At 37.8% G+C, this 25,517-nt stretch overlaps 1 protein-coding gene across 13 annotated transcripts in view; it reads right to left on the bottom strand.

Annotated features, from left to right (window-relative positions):
- The window catches only part of NAV3 (neuron navigator 3), a 966,035-nt gene that overhangs the window by 74,734 nt on the left and 865,784 nt on the right, over positions 1-25,517 (bottom strand). For 7 of the 13 annotated variants that reach the window (XM_089307477.1, XM_051846465.3, XM_008256837.5 and 4 more), the window contains 6 exons: positions 23,854-24,562; positions 21,398-21,886; positions 16,658-16,699; positions 15,065-15,225; positions 10,085-10,273; positions 5,111-5,163 (listed from right to left, as the gene is read on the bottom strand). In XM_089307477.1, coding sequence (XP_089163603.1) covers positions 5,111-5,163; positions 10,085-10,273; positions 15,065-15,225; positions 16,658-16,699; positions 21,398-21,886; positions 23,854-24,562 — 1,643 coding nt within the window. The remainder of the gene's footprint in view (positions 1-5,110; positions 5,164-10,084; positions 10,274-15,064; positions 15,226-16,657; positions 16,700-21,397; positions 21,887-23,853; positions 24,563-25,517) is intronic. The other 6 variants (XM_051846470.3, XM_089307479.1, XM_070052658.2 and 3 more) reach the window with 2 other exon arrangements.

Here is a 25,517-nt window from a genome sequence, read left to right as displayed (position 1 = left end):
TAGGGCTACAAAATACCAGAAAATGAGATAAGCACACCATTACATTTTGGAAGCTCACTTGTTTTGGAAAAAGTTGGAAAATGTATATTATCACTGAACAATATGTGTCTATTCACCAACAGAAGTAGAGCAGAGGTGAAAAATGGTCTATTGTTTCCTATCTCTACTTCTGGAATATTTCTTGATTAAATGATGGACATGTATCTGAAAAGTCTTTTACCTCTTTTCCTCCAAAAAACATAAAACATAACTACCAAAATATATTTTACATGTAAGCATTGCTTTTAGGCTGAGCTTTTTCTTTCTTTGTTTCTCTACCTTTAAAAACATGTAAAATTAGTAACATATTGGTTAAATAATAAAGTTTCTGGCTGGTAAAATCCTGACAGGGCCCCTAGTGGGTAAAGCCTCCACCTGCAAGGCTGGCAACCTGTATGGGTTGATTTGTGTCCCAGCTGTTTCACTTCTCATGCAGCTCCCTGCTCATGGCCTGGGAAAAGCAGCAGCAGATGGTCCTAGTGCTTGGGCCCCTGCACCCATGTGTGAGACTGGAAGTTCCTGGCCCATGGCATCAGCCTGACCCAGCTGCAGCCGTTGAGGCCATCTGGGAAGTGAACAAGTAGATGGAAGATTCCTCTCTCCTTATCTCTGTCTCCCTCTCTCTTTGTAACTCTGTCTTTCAAATGAATTGATAAATATTTTTAAACAGGATCCTGACAGTCATTTTAAAAAGCAATGATGAAGCGCCGTGTTGTGGCATGGCAGGTATGGCCACTGCTGTCATCCCAAACGGACACTGGTTTATGTCTGGGCTGCTCCACTTATGATCAAGCTCTCAGCACGTGGCCTAGGAAAAGCAGCGGAAGATGACCCAAGTGTTTGGGTCCCTGCCACCCATGTGGGAGACCCGGATGAAGCTCCAGGCCCATGGCTTTGGCCTAGCTCATTCCCAGTTGGGGCCATTTGGGGAGTGAACCCATGGATGGAAGATCTTACTCGTTCTCTGTCTTTCCTCTGTAACTCTTAAAGAAAAATCTTGAAAAAATGAATAAAAATGAAAAATAAAAAGGAATGATGACATAAATCTTGAATAGTTTACATCTCATTTTTAGCAATTTAAGTGAACATTATACTTTGAATTCAAATAATTAAAAGTTGTATATACAATTTTTTGTTTGTTTTGGAATCAGAAGTATGCCAGGAATGTAAGGAAAACAAAATGAATTGCCTTAAGATACATGGCACATTAACTATGACTCTTAGTTTTCATTAGTACTTAGTATACTGATTGCCACCTTATGTTGCCCAATTCCGGCTTTTAGGCTTGTTGGCATTATATTAAACTGGCAAAGTCTCAATATGTGATTTGTATATATGCAAAACATCTATTTTATTTTGCTATACACAATCAAGAAATATACTCATCACATTTTTCCATGCAATAGTCCTGAGGAAGTTACATATATTAGTGCTAAGCATAACCACTGCATATTAACTATATTGCATAATTGTCTCATTGCTAATATATTTCTTTTTTTTTTTTTTTTTTTTTACAGACAGAGTGGACAGTGAGAGAGAGAGAGAGAGAGAGAGAGAGACAGAGAGAAAGGTCTTCCGTTTTGCCGCTGGTTCACCCTCCAATGGCCGCCATTGCTGGTGCAATGCAGCCGGCGCACCGCGCTGATCCGATGTCAGGAGCTAGGTACTTCTCCTGGTCTCCCATGGGGTGCAGGGCCCAAGCACTTGGGCCATCCTCCACTGCACTCCCGGGCCACAGCAGAGAGCTGGCCTGGAAGAGTGGCAACCGGGACAGAATCCGGCGCCCCGACCGGGACTAGAACCCGGTGTGCCAGCGCCACAAGGGGGAGGATTCGCCTGTTGAGCCGCGGCTAATATATTTCAAAACTAAGAATTTCTATCTTCCTTGTCTTCTTTCATCAAAACTCTGTTTATTAGTGCTGGGATGGATAAAATTGAAGCAATGTGCCACAATATCAATGTTACATTTCTTGCAGTGGCTTAGGCATGTTACTAACAATACCATGATGCAATTGGATTACTTGCCATTTTTAAATAATGGATTTTAGCAAGACTGATATTTATAAAGAGGGTAAACAATCTACTGAGAGTAAATCATCTATTGCAAGGGTAAAGAATTTAAAAGTCTAAGAGGACTAGACATACAAAAAACAAAATGACTCTGGGTACACATATAAAAAAAAACTGACACAGCTTTTCTAGGCTATTTTTTACTATTCTCCTTTTAACAAAGGATAATGCGGACTATTTCCTCTGAGATGTGGAACAGCGCAGTGATAACTGGCAACCCACACTTAGCTTCAAGTTCAGGAAGAATGACAAGAGGGGATTACACTGTGGCTCACCTGAGAGCACAGGCCCCCAGCTAAACGGATCTACAACAGACAGCTATAAATATGCAAAAAATTCATCTCAGAGCTGCTCTCTATTCCAATTATTTTAAAAAGGAATACATACACTGAAATTTTTAGGTAAAAGCTCTAAATTTCACAGTATTGGCTTAAATTTAAAAACAAAAACACAAACTCTAAATTTGCCAGAAGTAATACTTTGGCAGATGGGACTGGGCCTGTGATTTCCACCCAGCTTGGAGAAATCCCATGAGACAGATGGGACAGATTTGGCTGATGCTTTCAAATTTTATTTTATAGGTATAGTCCAATGAAATCTGGCAACTTGCCCGATGTCACATCATAATTTCTGATCGAAACAGGCAAGAATGCAAATCCATTCAATTTTACCCAAGGTCTTTAAGAGGCATAAAAATAATAACAAACTGCTTTTTCACAACATAATTGCAAATGCACACTTTCACAGATATTTTCTTATTGATATTAAATCTCAGTGCATGGTCATGGGGAACTGGGGATAGAATGTCTCCACTGCATCTGCGATTTTCCTTTTTATTAGTCTTCCAAATGCACATTATTTGAATTTGATTTATTTCACTGAAGCTTTTTTGGTTAGGTCTATAATTTCCATTACTTCTTATAAAAACTATTTCAATTTCCTAACAATATCACCTTCTCCTGTTGGTCACTTAATCCATTGTTTTCACTGAGAATCAGTTTCATCTGTAAGTGTTGGTCTACAAACATGTGTATATATATTTATGTATATGTACACTCTCTTTAATTTCTGACCCCATTTTATCATACATTCTCAATACAGTACCTCTCATTTATGCTTTCTAACTGCCCTCATTGAAATCCACTTCTATCTATCTTAAGTATTTAAATGTAATGATTTTGTTCTCTATAAGACTGAGCTATCCAATCTGGTAACCAACATGTACAGCTATCTATTTACATTTAAATTGATTAACGTAAAAAATTGAATTCTTGTCACATCAGACAAATCTCAAATAATCAATAGTCAAGTGTGGCTACTGGCTTCTCTGTCAGTGCAGAGAATAGGACACTTTGATTATCACAGAAAAGACCACTGGACATTGACATACATTGTTTTTCCTCAAACCCATGTTGTGGGGAGCAACTCGGACTAGACTGTTACTGGAATTAAGACTTATTCTATGCATCTGCTCTCCCACAATATGGCGCTGAGAAGGGAGTAACAACTTCTACGCAGCTGCCTCTCGCCAACTTGAGTGATGACCTGCAGGAGCTGATCCTGCTCCTGATTGGAGGAGAGCAGCGTACTCGGCGTGTGGGTAGCAGAGTTGGGATTGGTGGAAGAGGACTATAAAGGAGGAGAGAGACAACATGCACCAGGAACATCTATCTGAAGGAACACCTGTGCAGCCCCCGAGAGAGCCGGCCGGCGGTGTGCCGCTCCCCCGCGGAAGTGGGGAAAGTGGCAGGGGGAACCGCCCTTCCACGGAGGTGGAAGGGTCGGTAGCCAACCCGGGAAGAACCAGCAGCAAACCCGGGGAGGGCCGAGCAGACGAAAGAACAGCGCAGGGTCCTGTGTCGTTCCTCCACGAAGAGGGGGAGCGACACCATGTTATTTGTTTCTTGAGCCTTTTTCAGGATTCATAAAGGCAGTTTAACCCAAATACTGTTATTACATACATATTTAAAATATTAGGATGATGCTTCACCTTCTGATGCTATGTAGAGATTTAAATTGCAATAGTATGTCAGAAAACATCTCCCCAACAAGCATTAGTATTGGCCCAATAAAAGGAACACTAAGTCTCAACACATTCATTTATGTGATTTTCCAATACATGTTCACACTCCTCACTCCTTTATGAATTAACCTAAAAGAGTAGGTTTACCAAAAACACTAATAGTGATTATCTAAAGCCATGAATCTATGAGATTACTTTATAGAGAATGGGCAGTATCATTTAAACTTATTGAAATCAATGAAAAAATTAATGTGCCCTTAATGCTTAATTACTCAAGGACAGCAGAGGCTGTGAACTTTTCATGAACCTTTCTATACAGGATTAAGGATTATCCAAAGTACTCAGATCTCAATGAGTTCAGTAAACTGCTTTCAAATATTCCTGATTATTACCTAGTAAGAAAGGTATTCCCCTATAAAGCATAACTTTTTATAGAAGATTTTTTAAAAGATGAAATTGTATTAGTAGACAAACATATCTGAGAAACAAACTATGATTTCATTCACTGGGAAAATAAATTGAAACATGTGTACCATCACTTGAAAAATAAAAGTTTAAAGTCACAATCTATTCAAAAACTTACTATAAAAAATCTCCAGTTCTTTCAGGTCTTTGAAGACAAAGACCTAAAATACCATAGATCAATTAACAACCATGGGTTCGAGAACAAAACAGAAAACTAGTCCATATTATGAAATTATGGTATAGTGCATGGTTCCAGAGATTCCAAGTTATAACTCAATAGGGTTTTATAGAATTCAGTTTTACATCCATTCATCAGTTGTAATGGATATACAAAAGTCAAGTGAAAGTACAGACAAGTGAGCCACAGAGGTGCTGTAGAATCCTACCAGTTTATTGGGGACGCAGTAGTTTAAAGCATCCCTTATTTCACTGTGTAACTTTAGTGCAAATGTTAATCTATTGTATCATCTATGTGCGTAGAAAGGGAGGAAGGTCTTTGCAGCCAATACTTACTGTAGAGTAAACAGAAGAAGTGCTGGAGACCAGTGATAAAGAAGAGCCATGAACTGGAGAAAACAAAAAGAACAATCATTACAATAATGAAATCTATTCCTCAACCAAACGTCTGTACTGAGTAATGAACAGGTGCCCAGGGAAATCAAATGCTAACAGCTGGCTAAGAGATTCTCAGAACAAGACTGGTACAATGTTTTGGAGATTAAGATGTTGAGACATGGGACAGCATCATGCATATTCCCTAAAGTACCTCAGTCACAAGATCAGAGAAGTTGACAAGTGTGAGTCATACAAGTATATTCTGCACATATTGAGGGCTATAGTAAATTCCCATATAATAAACAAAATCAATGAAAATCAAACTAAGGTTGCCATACATTTTTAATAGTCAAAAACCTGGATTTAATTAAATTTAATATTTACATAAATATTTTTGGATTTTACTGCATATATTTAGAGGGAAATAAGCATTTTACCCAACTTTCTATTTGAGATCTTCAAACAGTTTAAGGAAAATGTACACTATGAAAAAAACTAAGTAGGGATTTAAATTTTTTTTGCAAACAAATAAACTTATTTTTAATTTCATTTTCTACAAACTTTTAAAAATACCTTCCTGGTTTATTTTATCTGAGTGGAGTTGATCATGTTCTTTTAAATGTAGAATTACTATTTCTTTATTAATTTTGGTAACAGAAAAGTATTTATTTTAATGTGTATCTCATAAAAATTAAGAATGGAAATTGCACAATGTCTTTTATCTGGGAATAGCAAAATACCACCTTAAACAAATTAAAGCCAGCTTTGTGCTTCTCAATTTCAATGCAGTAAACCAAGTAGGTGGATAAATTATTCTTAATTATAATTGAAGAAAAGTTCCTCCTCTTTTCATTGTGGGAAAATAAAGTCATTTCTGCTCATTCATCCAGGATTGGGGAACCTTTTTTCTGCCAATCATCATTTGGATATTTATAACATCATTTGCAGGTCATATAAAATTATCAACTTAAAGATAAGCCTGCGATAGATTTAATAACTTTGAAGTACCACCTGCAGTTGCCTTGGCAGAGCTGGACCAGATGATTTTGTGGGCTTTACACTGCCCATGATGTTCCCACCCCTGCAAAATTTGATGAATATATACAATATGATGGGCCTTTGCTAGATCTTGAGACTACAACAATGAATAAGACACATTCTAGGTGCTCAAAACAAATATAATTTACAAGATAATTACAATATAGCATTACAAATGCTACTGAGATGAATGTATTGGCTTCTACAAGAGGATATATAAGGTGCTTTTAGTCTGATCTGCAGACACATGGGAAAACTGTACCAGGATTGTGGGAGCACAGAGGGGAAAAAGGGGGGGGGTGAATTTGAGCGACACCAAGAATAATCTCTTTAAAAATGACTGAGTATACAAATGAAGGACAACCTTTAGATTTGTAACTTGGGGGGATAGTACTACTACTCCATTAGCTGTGTAAAATGTTTGTCTTTGAGTCCATAATATATATATATATATATATATATATATTTAAAAGGCAGACAGAGAGAGAGGGCTTCCATCCACTGGTTCATCCCCCAAATGTCTACAATGACCAGGGCTGGGCCAAGTCAAAGCCAGGAGCCAGGAGCTTCATCCGGATCCCACATGTGGGCACAGGGGCACAAGCACTTGGCCCAACCCTTGTTGCTTTCTCAAATGCATCAGCAAGGAGCTGGATTGGAAGTGCAGCAGGCAGGACTGGAACCAGTGCCAATATGGGGTGCCAACGCTGCAGGTTGTGGCTTAACCCATCATGCCACAGTGCTGGCCCCACATCCGCTGTATTTTTAAAGCACGTTGACTTTAATAGCTCCTTTATGAACTAAGAATATCCTCTCTGTGCAGCAGAGTATTCTCTTGTGTAGCAGAAAGAAGGTGGACAACGAATTAAGAGAATCCATTTTTCTTCTAATGATTATTTATTTATTTGAAAGAGTTACAGAAAGAGGGGAAGACAGAGAGATCTTCCATCCACTGGTTCCCTCCTCAAATGGCTGCAATGGCTGGGGCTGGGCCAGGCCCCAACCAGGAGCCTGAACTCCATCCAGGACTCCTACATGGGTTCTGGGATCCATGCACTTGGGTCATCTTCTGCTACTTTTTCAGGTGCATAAGCAGGGAGCTGGGGCAAAACTGGAGCAGCCAAGACTCAAACCATCACCAAAATGGGATGCCTGTGTCTCAGGCTGTAACAACTTAACCTGTTGTGCCATTGGCCCCAGAAGAGCCCATTTTTCTTCCAGCTCTATGTCCTAGAACCTGTGGCTCAGCCAATTTCATCTGACAGTATAAGCATTGGACAATACATCAGTAAAGTCCATTTAAACTAGTTCTATAATGTCTTAGCTCTGTAACACAGTTTTAGGATTCTAATAATACAGAAGTCAGCACATGGGCATCAAAAAGCCATCCCATCTTCTCCAGCTGGCTTTCTGCAATTCTGATTATTTAATCATTGCACATGGAAGGCCAGAATTCTTCCACATATTAACATCATTCTACTGGAAAACCTATCCATGTGATCAGCAGATGAGTTTTAAAGTATTAAAGAGGCCTGTTTGAGAACCAGTGACAGAACCATTTCAGAAGAGCAGTGACCTTGCCTTGTAGATTAGTTGTTTTGTCTGTCTACCCTCTGGCAATCAGCAGATTCACAGACCATAATTCACTCTCTGTCAGGGTGAACTCAATAGTTTGGTTAAAATCTGAAGAAGCAGTGCAATTTTGGTCAACAGATTAAGTACCAGAATATTAAATGTGCAGTCATGATCTAAAAAAAGTGTGTTAATTTTCATGACTGGCTACACTTTTAATCAGAATACATTTTAAATAAATAGGTAGGAAGGAGATTCAAAAAGGAACAGAACTATACTCTCATTCAATCCTCATGAGAAATCCATGGGGTGACAGATTCAGAAAATTACAACTAAAAAAGTGAGGAAACTTTAACCAAGCTCATACCATGAGTAAGTGGGTGGGTAGAGGCTTAAACTCTAGCATGTTTTAAGATTTGGAGTTATTTTTATACATAATTGTTAAAGAAAAAGATAGTGTGGCTTATATTTATTTGATTTTATTCTTATTGGTTTCAATTTTTATGCTTAGGTTTATTTATTTTATCTGTAGTTGACATACTTTATACTCTTCATGCTATAAATTTCTTTATGTACACTTGAAAAAAAAAATGAAATCTGTGAGAAAAAAACTCACAAATAATTATTAGCAAATTTGACCATTCCAGGGTGGTCACCTGGCACAGAGGTCTAGCTGCCATGTGGGATGCCTGTGTCGGATATCAGAGGGCCTGGGTTCAGGTCCCAGTCCTACTTCAGATTCTGGCTTCCTGCTGATGCATAGCAGGTGATGGCTCCAGTAGCTGAGGCACTGTCCGCAACATGGGATAACCGCATTGAGTTCTGTTTCCTGGCTTTGACCTTCCCTGGCCCCCATCAATGTGGGTGCATGGGAAGTGAACCAGTGGATGAAACGGCCCTTTCTTCTCTTATTTCTCTGCCTTTTGAGTACATAAAAATGAATAAAAATTTAAAAAACAGACATTTGAGCTCATATAGTTAAGAAAAATATATACATTTGAAGATAAACTCAGCTTCTTGAGTTTTTCAAATAGATATATTTAAAGGATTCACACAGAACTATACAACTTTGAAGACATTTTAATAAATGGCCAGCTTGGGGCCGACACCATGGTGCACTAAGTTAATCCTGCGGCACTGGCATCCCATATGGGCGCTAGTTCTAGTCCCGGTTGCTCTCTTCTAGTCCAGCTCTCACTGCTGTGGCCTGGGAAAGCAGTGGAGGATGGCCCAAGTGCTTAGGCCCCTGCACCAGCATGGGAGACCAGGAGGAAGCACCTGGCTCCTGGCTTCAGATTGGCGCAGCTCCAGCTGTTGCGGCCACTTGAGGAGTGAACCAGCAGATGGAAGGCCTTTCTCTCTGTCTCTCTCATACTGTCTGTAACTCTGCCTGTCAAATAAATAAATAATAAAAATCTTTTTTTTTTTTTTTTTTTTTTTTTTTGACGGGCAGAGTGGATAGTGAGAGAGTGACAGAGAGAAAGGTCTTCCTTTTGCCATTGGTTCACCCTCCAATGGCCGCCACAGCTGGCGCGCTGCAGCCGGCGTGCCGGCTGATCCGAAGGCAGGAGCCAGGTGCTTATCCTGGTCTCCCATGCGGGTGCAGGGCCCAAGCACTTGAGCCATCCTCCACTGCACTCCCGGCCCACAGCAGGGAGCTGGCCTGGAAGAGGGGCAACCGGGACAGAATCCGGCGCCCCGACCGGGACTAGAACCCGGTGTGCCAGCACCGCTAGGTGGAGGATTAGCCTATTGAGCCACGGCGCAGGCCAAATAATAAAAATCTTAAAAAATAAATAAATAAATGGTCAGCTGGAACCTTATTGGAATGGGACAAAGGAAAGTTACTTGAAAAGTAAAAATGTAGGTATAACATGAATTCTAAAGTGACCTGATAAAAACTAACACCAGAGAGAGTTTCTGAGGACAAAATCATCAACGTGTAAGAGAATCATGAAACAATTTTTCTGATTTCTATCTTTATGGCTCATTAACAGAAGTGTCCAACAAAATCTTTGCTCTGATGTTTTGACCTGGGCCAGGGTCTCTATAACAATGCACATTTCTGTAGCAGAACATTGGATTTATGCTAAACTGTTCTATAGCCAAGTATTAATCTAAACAAACTCTTACGTGTTTCCAATTGCTTAAAGAAACAGAGGGTAATGTAAAATGAGTGTCTTTAAGCATAAGGACTCCCCAGATGAGAATGACACTTGTTCATTTTCTTCCAGAAGTTCAAGAACCCATGTGATATGAATGATGCAATGCTGTCCCTGTCAGAGTTTAACCAAGCAACTTCATCATTATCTCTGCCCTTACCTTCTTCCATGCTGTCTCTAAAGGAGCCTGAATGGCTGATGGCACGCGGCCTCTCCTCCAGAGAAGTGGCACTTCCACGAAGCTGGGCGTCGTCGTAGAGATCGAAGGAAGAGTCCTGGGCCGGGATGCTGTTTGAGCGCATCATACTGGGCCCAGGAAGGTTAAACTGAGACAGATTGGTTGGGCTCACTGAAAAACAGAGCACACACAGCCTGTTACTATGGAGTTGAATGATGGGTACTGTAGGTTGACAGGAGGTGAGAATGTGATGCCAATTAATATGGAGGCATGAGTTTATGGAGTATTAATCATTAAGGCAGGCCAAGAGTCTGCCATTAAAATGCTCAATAACATTTTAGATACTGTGGACCTCCTCTTTTCCTCCAGTATCTTCTTGGCAAACAGAATGCCAATTTCTAAAGCAATATGAATTGAGACCACCATGTCTTAACACATCACTGAATAAGTTTAACAAGTAAAAAGCAAAAAGACTCTAGTTTAGTAGGAACAAACACATTGCTATAAACAAAGTATTAAGCGTTTTTATTATAAGGTAAATTAAAAAAAAAAAACAAAAATTACTTTAAAAGTAAAAAAAATAAAAGCTCAGTAATCTTAAATAAAATGAAATTGGAACAGAAAATAAAAAAAAAAACACCAAGTCATCTGTACCATTCACACTGGAAATGAAATAATTTTGCATTTCTTCTGTTATAAATAAAAGATTGCCTTTCAATAGTCCTCAGGTTCCTTTTCAGATAATCGCCACTTTAATAGGATAAGTGAAATTGAAAAGGCGGCAAACTCCCAAATGAATAAATTCCCCAAGAAGAGCTTTGAGATGCTTCCAAGAAATGTCTCTGTTTCCCAGGAAAAAATAGTATCTAAGTGTATGCATATAATGTCTGCATATGAAATAAAGGAGAGAAATGTTTAAACTTATTAAATTTTAAAACTAAAAACTAAACCACAAAAGTATATATTAAGAAAGACTTTCAGTTGCTTTGAGTTCTGCATTTATGTAAGTTCATGATTAGGGAAAGCATTATAAAATTGAGGTTATGAGGAGGAAGACTAAATTACGCCTTCTCTTTAAATGAAATACAATATAATGTACATGGTGTCTGTATCCTGCATTTCTGCAGATTAATCAAACAAAACTATTTTCTACTGTGAATAACATGAGGATACCACAATCAGATTGCTGAAATCATACACATTTATATTAACTTGTCTGCACTTTGAAATAGAAGCTTGTCTACTGCCTGTTGCCAAATAGTTCAGATAGCATCCAGCTTTTTAGACCAATTAAGTAACCATTTTAAAGAAAAGTGTGGTGACTAAAGGCACAGAGTATTGGGAAAAATACTGTTTCAAAATTTGGAAATGAAGGAGAGCAGAGAAATTGAGAAATATATTTAGCATATATGTTCACACTTGTATTTTAAAAACCAAGTGAATTATTGGAATGTGAAGTATCAGGCAGGAACTTCTTAAGATATGAAGGGAACTGAGGTGTGTTTTTAAAATCTGGAGAAATATATGTCATAGACTTGGAATTGTGTCATTTCAAAATTTGTTGTATTGTTTTTCTTTGACACAGGTACTATACTTTTTAGCATAATTTTTGGCCCTCAAAACAAGGTGACATAGGAAGGGGGTACCCTGTAGTAATTCAAGCAGAGTATCTCCTATTCACAGGACACTGTGCTGTTGTTATATGTGATTTTTATGGTAAAATAATTTAAAAATTTCACATATTACAGCCGGCGCCGTGGCTCAGTAGGCTAATCCTTCGTCTTACGGTGCCGGCACACCAGGTTCTAGTCCCGGTTGGGGCACCGGATTCTGTTCCGGTTGCCCCTCTTCCAGGCCAGCTCTCTGCTGTGGCCTTGCAGCCCATGGTAGACCAGGAGAAGCACCTGGCTCCTGCCTTTGGATAGGCGTGGTGTGCCGGCCGCAGCACGCCGGCCGCGGTGGCCATTGGAGGGTGAACCAACGGCAAAGGAAGACCTTTCTCTCTGTCTCTCTCTCTCACTGTCCACTCTGCTTGTCAAAAAAAAATTTTTTTTCACATATTACATAATTCAATAGGTAGAAAAGAAAAAGGAAACATGGACACCTTAACTCTTTTTTTTTTTTTTTTTTGACAGGCAGAGTGGACAGTGAGAGAGAGAGACAGAAAGGTCTTCCTTTTCCTTTGGTTCATTCCCTAGTGGCCACTGCGACCAGCGCACCACGCTGATCTGAAGCCAGGAGCCAGGTGCTTCTCCTGGTCTACCATGCCGGTGCAGGGTGCCATCCTCCACTGCCTTCCCGGGCCAGAGCAGAGAGCTGGACTGGAAGAGGAGCAACCAGGACAGAATCAGGCACCCTGACCGGGACTAGAACCTGGGGTGCCAGTGCCGCAGGCGGAGGATTAGCCTAGTGAGCCACGGCGCCGGGCTGATACCTCAACTCTTAAATGTTAGTAATCAAGCATCTTACTGATCATTCAGACAACATAATGATCACACTGAAAAACATGATGGGCAAAGAAAACTGAAGACAATGCTATCCATACTCAAGTTAAGTAGTTACATTTTATATAGTTTTAAAAATTTAAAATCATAAAGTAAGGTTACTTTATGATTTAATTTTAGTAAGAACACATTTTCTTTCCCAAGTAAAGTTTGGGTGATATGGAAATACAATAAAAAATCTTTAAAAATCACTTTTATCTTTCTAAAATTAATGATTTCATTCCTTTTATAACATAACTCAGCATTGAGATCTCAGAATGCCTGATCTGAAGACACATATTCTTATAAAATCTGGTAGGCATATGAGAATGTATTTATGTAAACACGAAAGTTTCCTCCACATTTCTCAATGCATATGGACAATGAAAAATTAGAGAGCTGAGGCTATATAATCAATTTAAAATCCACTTAATTGTCTAGAATTTAAAAAAGTATAAGCAAGGCAATGCCCACTTAAAAAGAGAGATGGAGATGGATATATACAAATGACAAGTTTTGTTCTATTGAAAATGTACAACATGAAGGAGTGGTTGGTGTGGTTGTAAGTGGGACTGTTGATTACACTGACATTTTACATTACAGTAGTTGACAAAAGATGCTGTGTGAAATGATAATGGAAATAGCAGAAAAGAGCTAAAGAGAAGACTTTGGTTTAGATGCCTATGTTGTTTATCACACTGATGGGATTTTAGTTTTAGAACACAAAAATATCTCAGAATGAAAAAGAAATGCTTGAGAGACAGGAATTAAGAATTGTGACTGAGAACATAGAAAGTGGGTTTAGGATGAGGAAAAGTCTAAAGGAAAAAAAATTGGTAAACATATACATTTGAGGAATAGATGGAGGATGAATTGCTTGGTTCAATGTTTCTACGTCATGCCTAGAACAATTATAATACAGCCCATTTCATTTTCAACAGTGACCATGTCTGAACCTTAAATCATATAGCTATGTTACAATGAGCCACCCTGGGAAAAAGAATTCTAACTGGAAAAGTATCAAGAAAATCAAGAGAGTGGCATTACTAAAGTCAAAACCTGAAGTGCTTGAATGGGGACAAATGGCAGCACTGTGGAATCCCTACTCAGGCTAATGGGTAGAGTCACAAAAGAAACAAATAGTTCTGATTCCTGAGAGTTGAAAAAGCTTGTGGACTTCCTGTGGGTGCATTATTAGAAAGAAATTTTTTCTAAGTGAAAAGAAAAAAAAATGACACAAGTATATAAGCGAACTTATATGAAAAATACCTGTTTAATGTTATTGGATCTGTTAAATGATAACTAGCATGTTTAGACTTCCTTCATTATTTTGTCAATCTTCCCTGCAATTTCTATGACATTTATGTAAATGATATAATATTTCAACAAATGATGCTAAGCTGCAAAGAGTAACCAAAGACTAGAAGAGTAAGTTTTCTTCTTAACTGTATTTATCTACAAATGTTCATGGAGTATTTTCATAACAGATTCATATATGCATGTCAAGGAGAGTTTTGACTTCCACAGTGTTGAAATTATCTGGGAGCTGTGGAATCATGTATTTTTTTCTTTATTTTAATTTTGTGTATTTTGATGAATGTGGTTAGGAGAATGTTTTTTAACATTTTACAATCAAAAATAAGGAGATGGCCTGCGCCGCAGCTCAATAGGCTAATCCTCCGCCTGCAGCGCCGGCACCCTGGGTTCTAGTCCCAGTTGGGGTGCCGGATTCTGTCCCGGTTGCTCCTCTTCCTGTCCAGCTCTCTGCTGTGGCCCGGGAGTGCAGTGGAGGATGGCCCAAGTGCTTGGGCCCTGCACCCGCATGGGAGACCAGGAGAAGCACCTGGATCCTGGCTTCGAATCGTAGCAGCGCCGGCCATAGTGGCCATTGCGGGGTGAACCAACAGCAAAGGAAGACCTTTCTCTCTGTCTCTCTCTCTCACTGTCCACTCTGCCTGTCAAAAAATAAATAAATAAAAAAATAAGGAGATATTTTACTGGTCTTTTATGTAAAGGTCCTTGACTTGAAGTCAGGTTTTCTGGGATTGGTTACTGTATCTGCGCTTTACTAATGGTGATGCTGTTTTCAAGTCAAATGATGTTTCTGAACCTCTGCAGGTTAGGCTGTAAAACAGCAATATTGTTAAGCATATATTATGAGCAATAAATGGCAAAAGAGGAGGGTGGTTCAGAAAGGTCATGGAAAGATGGCATTGAAAGATAAGTTTATTTTGGTTGCAAAACAGAGTTCAAAATCTGTGCATAGTTGTCTTTTTCTTAACAGCCTGCATTTTCAATGGCCTTCTCATATTTGGAAATCATTCTGTGAACAATAAACCCTTATACAAACAAAAAGTACTGTTGATGTGTCTTTATCATCTCTGTAAATGAAGATTTTTATCTGGGAAGATAACCAGGGCTCCCGTGAGGATGGATGCTGCAAAGAGCAAAATGGAATCAGTGTTTTAGAATGTTTTACCCAAGTTGGAAAAGTGATATTTTCCTGTTGCAGAAGATGACATGGCAGAAGGGGAGACCAGAGGTGACTGGTTGCCTGTATCCTGTAGCCCTCCAGTGGAGTGAGACCGCAGCCATTCTTTCCCATCTTCTTGGTTGGCCTGCCGAGATGATGGGGTGTATCTGCAAAACAGCACAGCTAAGACATTCCAGCATTTCCACAAGGGCAAGGCAATACCAGGACAGGGGCACAATCGAAGCGAGCTCACTATTCAGACTGAACAACAATTGCAAACAGATTGAATCTAATTATAATTGCTCAGTTCTTCCAGATGATTTGACACCATCTGTTTGAGTCTCACAAGGAAAAAAGAAAGGAATAAAGGAATTTGAGAAGAAAATTATGCTTATGTGAGATAATGAAGTTGAAAATCATAAACAATGAGCAGACAGCCAAGTGGGTTAAGAAGAATGCAAAAGCCCAGTGCTTGGACGGCTGTGAAGACGGCGAAAACACGGACTAGAAATGGTTTAGAGAGGGAGACCAGAAGCCACAGGAAGTGAAGTGAGGGTTACAGAATGGGACAGGAAAGAGAACACAAATTGACTGCTTTTTTTTTTTTTTTTGGATATGGCAAATCAGTTCTTTTGTTAAAATGTCAGTTCAAATTTGGATTTTTGCTTTTTTTTTTAATGTAGGGGAAATATGCTCACTTTATTGGAAAATAAATTTCTGGATCAAAATACCAAAATAGAATAATTGCCAGCTGTTTGTTATTGCTAGCAAATTAGAAGGAAAAAAGGATAATGGATAAAGACCTAATTTGTCCAGTTACTTACTGTTTGCCAAAGTAATTCTTAGTATCAAAAAGCAGTCAACTTATCATGTTCACAGGGTGTTATCACTCACTTAGCAATTCATTCCATATCCCCTCCTTGGATAAAAGTGTAGTAAAGTATGGCCATAAATTAAATTTTCATTTTATTTTCTATTATGGACTGAATAATTGTATTGGTTTATTAAATGCTATTATAGTAATTTAGATTTAAATTGATCTGAGAGATAAGAGGGAAATTAAAACTATTTTGAGTTTTGTCAAACTGATTCTATAAAAATCATCTCTTAATTATAGTATCTTCCCTGTGATGATGAAAATAAGTTCTCTGATTCAAATTAGAGCATCCTTAAATCTTTCAACATTAACTGGCCACATCTGTAGTCTACACGAGTTTTGAGGTTTTGCCAGCATATGTTTCCAAGATGCAAAAGTTAGGGAACTTAAATGGATTTTACTTTGTGGAAGTCAGTTGTGCATCCTACCAAAAGTTGCTGCCTTTTTAAACAATGCCTTGGGAAAAGTTCCTTGATAATCTTATCACTCCAAAATTGCGTTATTCATATTGAAATTAATTGAAACTCAATCTTGATCTCAACCAGTACTATCTCTACCTGACGGATATTGCACCAATTCTTCAGACCAAAGGAAGCATCAAGATTAAGGTGATTTAAACCTTAGTGAAGGTGCTACATTGCAAACAAACAAAGAAGAGAGACAGCACACAAAGATTATGCAACAACAGAGAAAGCAGCAATTGTGCTGAGAGAAATATATACCTTAGTCCCTTTTTGGGTAGTGTATTTCTGTCAAGCTGCATGCTGTTAAAACAAAGAAGATCCCTAAGGACATAATGTAAACAAAACTTCCAAATCACACATCCAACAAAATGCTTCTCTGAACTGTACAAAAAATTTTTTGGCAACACATGTATAATGTTTAATTCACTCGAAAAGACCAACTAAGGGTGACAAGATGTCCAAAGCTAGAACACATGGTGAGTTCCTTTCTAACGCTGCACTAGTTAGTAATAAATTAGTGACAGAAGTGAGAGGATCTATTTAATCATATGTTAGCCTAAGTGCCCTCTGGATTCTAATCACTTGAAGCTATAGTGGATTTCCCTTCCTTTTGCTAATAACTTGACTTTTGCTATAATTTAATAAGCTGAAAAGTCAGAGAGGAGGCAGTGAAATAGACCTGTTCTAAGTTAAAGTGACAAGTTCTGATGGACAGAGAAAATGTAAAGCACCATCAAATATTTATCTTTTATGTTCAAATTATTTTTCACAAAAATATAGGCAGCTTTATAAAATATATAATAAGAATGCATTTTGCATCATTTCTTTAGACATGTTAATGGAATTAAGGCAGACCATCTTTTAGAAATAATAATTTAGGTATATAAAAGGCTATGAATTGAATTATCTATATTTTAAAAACTTATCAATTTGTCATAGAAAGAGGTGAAAAGATGTGTTTTTAGAAAATGAGAAATGGTCTCTCTAAAATTAGAGGAAGAATATTTCAAGAACTAAATGGGACAAGTCTACATATTTCTGTTATCTTTAGTATGTGGAAAAGCAAGGAGAAAAATTAATTTTAATTTGAAAAATTATACCTCTCTTCCTTTAAAAATCTCAAATGATCACAGGATATGCATAATGGAGATGGTATAACATGTATGCAAACACATTGACTTAAACTCTACTTGAAATCAAAGCTAAAATGTTTTCTTCTATGTGCACTCCATTATTTAGCACTGTGATATCATCCAAAGACTTCATATAACTTCATCTTCATTTATTGGGAATATATATATATATATATATATATATATATAAAAGCAATTAGTAAATCATGGAGGGGCCAGTTCTGGTGTATATCTATCTTCTACAGACGTTTTCTTAGTAGTGTGTATAAACAAACAGAAGACATTACACTGAATTAATATAAGAAACCTCCAAATGTAAACTGCATTGTGCTAAAGGGTTTATGAGGTCATATGTTAGCCATTTTAAAGATTCTTTCATATGTGTAAATTAAAATTTAATGCTGCAATGAAAAAATAGGCAATCTTTTCCAATGTTAAAATCTATAAAAAGCTGTATGTTTATATGAAAGGGCAATTTAATGAAATAATCATTTACCTTTACCAATATAATCCATAGTTTTAAGTAGAAATATCTGTTTCAATTCAGACATTAATCATTTAATAAGATAAACACCTTTTGCAAACTCTTAAGGAATGCAAACTCCTAGGCCAGCAAGGGATAGCTGGGCAATGCAATAAGGTGAAGTGCTGATATCACTCGGAGCAGTTTGCCTAAAATCAGTATGCTGCTGGGCAGATATGTGAAAGCAGGTTGTCAGGTCTGACATTTAAAGACAGAACAGAAATTCACATAGTTGGTTACTATTTAAAATTATTTGAAATTTTGTTTAGGTCACAACAAAACAAAACAAATGTAGACTTGTTACAGCTCAGCTATCAATGATCTAGCACAACTGTAGAGGGAAAACTGAAAGAACATATTGTATTATTTATTCTTTTTAATACAGAGGAATTTAAAAAAATCTGTATGAAAAACTACTAATTTAAACAGTAGTACTAGGATATAATAATAATGTCTTCTAAAATAATAAATAGGTAGGTCATCAACTTAATATTCATCTCTACTATATATATCTAATTAATTTATTTTAAATATATGTACTTTAATAAAATTTCTTTCAGGTATGGCTCTTTGGTTTCCTTAGCATTTTCAACATTCCACTGAATAATTAATTTTAATTAAGGCAGGATTCTGTTGAGATCTAACTTTTCTTCTCAATATACAATAAACGTTCTTAAAAGAATTTAAGGGATTCAACCACGATTGCTTATATTTATTTCCAACAGAATAAAAAGCACAATATTTTAAATCTAAAATTATTTCAACCCAGTAATTTATTAGAACTAATAAATAATACTATTATACACTATATAAAGATATTAACGTTGTTTTAATATTCATCAATTTAAACTAAATATCCATCAATTTAAGAATCAAAGAGAAAAACATATTCATTTATTCAAAATTGCTTTAAAGTTTATTTTAGAGAAAGTCTTTATTTAACTATTTTAATCCTAGAATACTTCCATTTGTAAAATTGGCCTATTTAAAGATCAGACTATAATAAATTAATTCTCCTTAAAAAACATTAAGTATGGGCTTGCATTTGGCATAGCAGTTAAAAGACCACTCAGGACACTGCATTCCACATCAGAGCCCTTAGGTTAAGTCCTGGCTCAGCTCCTGATTTCACCTTCCTGCTAATACACACTGCCACTTCAGAGGCAGCAGGCTTTAACTGGGATCCTGCCACCCATGTAGGAGACTCAGACTGAGTTCCTGGTGACTTGCTTTGGCCTGGTGCCAGTCCTAGCTTTTATGGGCATTTAGGGAAAGAGCTAGCTCTCTGCCTATCTGCATCTGTCCTCCTGGCTCTTTCTGTCTCTGCCTTTCAAGTGAACAAAATGACATTTTTTTTAAAGAAAGCATTTATAACTCTAATTTGCTAGTATGTCTCTGTTGTAAAAATATAAATTGACTTCAACTGAAATATAGTTCAGGTTAAACATCAAAAACTATATTTCAATTATAGCTATAAAATTCATTTATCTTATCATCTGGTTTTGATTTGAGGTTTACTTTGACACAAATTGTGACTTGAGTCTTTAATGCCTGGATGCTTAAGCAACAGGTTGGCTACATGGTCAACTTCCTGCAAACATCTTTATAATTAAAAAAATAATAATCTGTGTCTTGCAGAGTGGTTCTTGTTAATCAATGATGACCTAGTTAGAGTAGGATTTGTTTTGTTATCAACTTTTATTTGAATTCCTCACATATGAGGATATAATCTAGAATCTATTCATTGAGATTGTTAATATATAATATACTATATTATATATAATATATATAATTTGAGTTACTTTTTAGAAGTTTTATAAATGCCATGTGAGGATGCCCATTTATCTTAAAAGTGATAAAACTGGAATCTAAGACATAATGAGAAAACCAACTTTTTAGATGAGAAATCAAGCACTGGTTTTTTATCTTTTGTCTATAGTAGCAAAACCAAATGGAAATGGATTTTAGTTTCTATCATCCAGCTGTTTATCTTATCTGTCTTGGCCCAGTTCTTTTGTTTATGAAGAAAACATGTATTTTGTAATTAGCAGCCCACTATACTAAGTATCAAGTACCCAAATTTCAATTAGTTCTACATCTTTTTTATCAAGTCCCATGTACATGAATGTCCTTTCTCATTGCTAGGTGAGTCAGAAGCAACATTTTACTCTGGGTTTTTATTGCTGCTTCCAACAAAGCCAAGAAAAAGGGAAAAGCAAAGTGGGAAATCTTAAGATTAAGGGCCAACTGGTACCATGTAGAATGTGTTTCAGTAAAGGCCTTGGTTGGTATTTGAAAAAATTATTCTGGAAGTAAGGCTGGGGTCTGTCGAGAGATATGCCAGCATCCATGGCAGGGTAAAAAATAACAGTTTAGGGGAAAAGATCAGGCATTTTCAGTGACAGTAGTGTTTTCCACAAATAACACAAGTCATATGGCCAAGATCATTTTTAAGAACATTCAGTGTGTCAAGGGAGAAATAACATTAAGTTTATCAGGAGAAAATTTGCATTTTTAATACATTCTGTTGAGTACCAAAATGTCCAAGAAAAAAGTTTTGTGGTAGAAAATCTAGAGCCATTTTGTCCAACAGTGATACTTTCTATTAAGAATATTGGTTAAGAAATGCTTCATTGTGTTCTCTACTTTAAGTGTGTGTGTGTGCATGTGTGTGTATATATGTGTGTATACATATACACACACACATATATATATATGTGTGTATATACACATATATATATATCCATCCAATGGGAAACAACTTGGAATAGGATTCGTTTTCAAGGGACCTATTAAAAATAGCACTGGTGTTATAATTTTCTCTAAGAATTCATGCCTGACAATTGATTTTATTTTTCCAATTTAACTAGGATTCCCCAGTGATCCATTTGCTATTTTTGGTGGAATTGAAAATAAAACAATTTTAACATATTGCTCAGAGCACAATCGTAGAATTCATTTGAATTTGATCTTTAAAAATGTTTAAATTATCATAAAGAGCTTGTGATTTCTTTGAGTTTGCGCCAAAAACATTAAAATGTCTTCAGAAGACATCATGCAATACATAAACGCACGTTCTGAATTTTACTGTTTGCCTACTGGGTATAAACGTATGTATTCATATTGAGAAACTTAATTACCTAATCACCTACCCTTAATGGTTTAATCACTCTGTAAATTTGGTAATAAGAGCAAATAAGAGGACCAGTGCCATCAGTCTTAGGTCCTTTCAATCTTACAAGGCACTCACACTGAAATTAAGGGAATTTAATGGGGTGGGGTTAAGGCACAGGGCAGGGAAGAAAGGGTGAGGACTTCATCAATGCCTCCAGGAAAGCTCACCTTTCTGACAGAGTAGATCTCACACTACCCGTTCTCATGAGCAGGCTCTGGACCTCGTGAGTGCCAGTGGTCAGTCCCGACAGGGAGCCATGATGGCTGAGGGGCAGGTCAATGGACTCAGAGCTCGTATGGAGACTAGTCATGGACTGGTAACTCGGAGTGTCCTTGCTGCCAGCAGAGGAACTGCTCAGATTGGCAGCCCACACAAGACCACCAGATGTGAAAGAGTGAACCGATGCTGGGCTGGAAGCCAAGGAGTGACTTAAGCTTATAACATCTGTCGTTAAGTCTGAGGGCTTATTGAAGAGAGGGCTGCTGCTGCCACTTAGCCCGCCAGCACTGCCCATGCTGCCCGTACCAGATGACGGTGATTCCAGACTGCCTTGCCGCGCTAATGTGGTACTAGGGCTGGGCAGTACTGAGGAGGATTTCACACCCTCAGTATTAGGTGCAGAGGCAGATTTGCCACCTGCCTTGGCACCAAACAACCTAAAAGAAAAACAAATAACAACTTCAGTTGTTCCAAGAAGCTAATATCCACATTTAATATTTAGGGTTACAGTCACAGAGCCAAGTGTGCTTTGGTGTACTGAGCTACCAAGCACTCCCTGTCTCTGTGTTAATGAACCTTATAAGCCTGGGTTTCTTAATCAAGTGCTGAAAAGCTCATCTTCACGGTAAGTCTGTCTTGGGTTGCTACCCAGGGGCAGGGGAGAGTAGACAAAATGAAGGAAGCCAATCATAAAAACCCCTGGCTTTTACAATTCAGTGATACTGATCATCTTCCACTCAAGTCATCTGAATGGACTTGATGGTATCTATTTACAGAACCATTATAATGAAACAACTTCTACACATTAGGTTCATAGCACTTAAATTGATTTCTCTTTTCTTTTTTAGCACTTTACTCAGAATCTGAACAGAATGCTTAATGCGAAGCTTAGTAAATTATATTGAATATCTAGCGGCCTGAGTCATCGTCAGGGAGCAGTTGGTTGGGAACAATATTGGATTGACATTGTTGGCAACATATCACTTTATCTGTGTTTTCCCATTCAATAGCAAAAGGGTGCGATGTCAGTTGCCACTGCTATTCAAATATATATTAACAGTAGTGACTGGAAACATAGTTGGTGCTAAAATAGATGCCGGAGTTTAGTTCAGAAAACATTTTAGTTTTGTAAATGAAACAGATGATATAATAAAATTTATGTAAATATGGAAATAAAGTGGTATGAAGTAATGACATAATGGTTTCTAATTAAGTTACAATGAAATCCATATTTCCTACAGTTAAATATATGACACATATGAGAAATTGTTTCCATAGGTAATGGGCCACAGGAGGGCACTATTGACTCTTACTTAAGCAAAAGTTATATTTACTTCTTTATAAGCATAGTTTATTCTTTAAAAAAGAATCAACATTTCAAAAAGCCAGTTCTTCAAGATTAATATTTCTACTGAGGATTAAAACATCTAGGTTCTTAAACAATCCTGTTTCTGAAATTGCTTCAATCATAAAGGTAAATTTTTCAAGACCTTTAATTTCTGAGATATCAAATTTCTTGTTTAGTCTGCAGCATAATAATAAACTATAAAAATACTTAACATATAATAAACTGCAAATCATACTTTCATTTCACAGATGGCAAAGCAGACAGACAGGTTTAACTATTTGTCCCAATCCTTTAACTGTATTTTCCTGCCACTTACAGGCACGTTGGCATTGAGAAATTTATATTTCAGAGAAGAAATTTACATATTTAATACCAAAGAGAGTTCCAGTACAGAAACCACATCACACCACTTACTAGAGTCATGACAAAGAAAGCTGATGAAGACTTAGAAAACTTAGTCTTCTCTTGCTAACCTGAACCAAACATTTGAATGCTCTCAAATTCTCTCAATCAGATCATATCTTGATTTACTTTAAAATGTCAGGGTCTAGTACCATATTAATTGGCCCAGTGTTATCTGTTACAAGGAACACAACTTCATCTACCTTCATGATCATCAACTCATTAAGAGTCAGCAAGATAATGAACACTGAGAATGAATGGCAATAGTCACAGGACCTGCTTGTTTTTTAATTATAGAAAAAGAGAGGTGGAAATCCATGCAAACAGAATTACAAAATGTTACTGTGTTGTATTACAACCTCTACATATTGTCATCTGTTCTTAAATTTCCTATGTATGCTGTTAACCTTGCTAATACCGCAATGATAGCAAAATATAACATCTGACCATTTCAATTGAGCACTGGCTTGTTTTTGCTAACTCCTTGGCTATTCAGCTTCTTAGAAATCACTGTACTTTAAAAGATTCTAAGATATGTCCATATTAGAATATTTATATATATATATATGATATATAGTGAGATAGATCAGCTTACATATAGACATGTATAATTTACATCATTTTTTTTTCTAGCTTCATGTTATATACCCTTACCTTCGAAATGTAGGTGAGGCAATATCGGGATATTTGGATCCTGGCTGCCTGAGCCCTTGTGCACCACAGGCGCTGGCAGAGGTGGGACTGGATTTGGGGGAACCTGACAAAGAAACGCTCTCTGAATCTGAGACTGCTACTTTTTCCTTTTCCTTGTCGGTCTGGTTGACAGTGACGGGACTTGAGCGTCCTGACCCAATCTTGGTTGGCTCTCTCAGTTTCGAGGTGGAGGCCCCAGCGGACTTACTGCTGACATTGGAGTCAATACTGCTGGTGCTGGACCTGTGGCCACCTCGGCCGGGAATGCCACTGGAGCTGGACTTGGAAGGGCGAGGCAGGCTGCGGTACTGGAGCGTGGTCTTTGAGTTAACATGGAGCACAACATCGTCCTGATTCTGTGAGCCATCCAAACTGGTTTTTCTCCCTGCATTTGACTTCCCACCAATGGCAGCAGATTTGGGAATTTTACCCAGTGTTGCGGAGCCACTGGTTATGGTGGCTCCGCTGCTAGTGATCATGGTCGATGATCCTACTCCGCTTGGCTTCTTAAACCCAAAAGAGCTGGTGGCAGAGGATCTTCCAATGCCCGAGGGGGGCTTTTTCCCCTCATCACCACTGCTTTTTCCTGCATCTGAAGGAGACCTTTGTAGAGATGATCCTTTCAAGGGGGTTTTCCCTTTCTCGGAAGCTTTGGCATCGTCGGTTTTCCCTAATTAATGAGAAATACACAAGTATATGTGTCTGCCCATTTTGATATTATCATAACACTTCTGGAAACAAGGTGCTATATGTAAATTCTTCTCCAGATGACTTCAGCTCCTGATAGTTTTAAATCTCAATGGGCAAAAGATTTATACGACCTGAAGAGAAACCAGACTATTGGTTGAACTCTGTAATTAACACACAATTATTCTTAGGTGTTTAAATTTTAACTGAAAAGTGATCCCTGTTAAATATAAGAGTGGGAATAAGAGAGGGAGGGGATGTACAGTTTGGGACATGCTCAATCGGACTTGCCCCAAATGGTGGAGTTAGAAACATGCCAGGGGATTCCAATACAATCCCATCAAGGTGGCATGTACCAATGCCTTCTCAGTAGTCTAAGTGATCAATTTCAGTTCACAATTGATCACACTGATAGGTCTAAGAGTCAAAGGGATCACACAAACAAGACTGGAGTCTGCTAATACTAACTGATAGAATCAAAAAGGGAGAGAATGGTCCAACATGGGAAGCAGGATACACAACAGACTCACAGAATGGCAGATGTCCTAAATAGCACTCTGGCCTCAGATTCAGCCCTTAAGGTGTTTGGATATGGCTGAAGAGCCCATGAGAGTATTTTAGGCATGGAAAGCCAAGACATTCTGGAAAAAAAAAAAAAACCTAAATGAAAGATCTCTGTGAGTGAGATCCCAGTGGAAAGAATGAGGCCATCAAAGAAGGAGGTACCTTTCTCTGAAGGGAGGAGAGAACTTCCACTTTGACTATGACCCTGTCTGAATAAGATCGAAGTCGGCGAACTCAAAAGGCTTCATAGCCTTGGCAACTCATGACTAGAGCCTAGGGAGATTACTGACGCCATAAACAAGAGTGTCAAATTGTTAATTCAACAATAGAGTCACTGTGTACTTACTTCTCATGTGGGATCTGTCCTTAATGTG

Source organism: Oryctolagus cuniculus, chromosome 11 (assembly GCF_051225735.1).
Source record: "Oryctolagus cuniculus isolate XC-2025 breed Fujian yellow rabbit chromosome 11, ASM5122573v1, whole genome shotgun sequence".
NCBI lineage: Eukaryota > Metazoa > Chordata > Mammalia > Lagomorpha > Leporidae > Oryctolagus > Oryctolagus cuniculus.
This window is presented reverse-complemented; position numbering and strand designations above follow the sequence as displayed.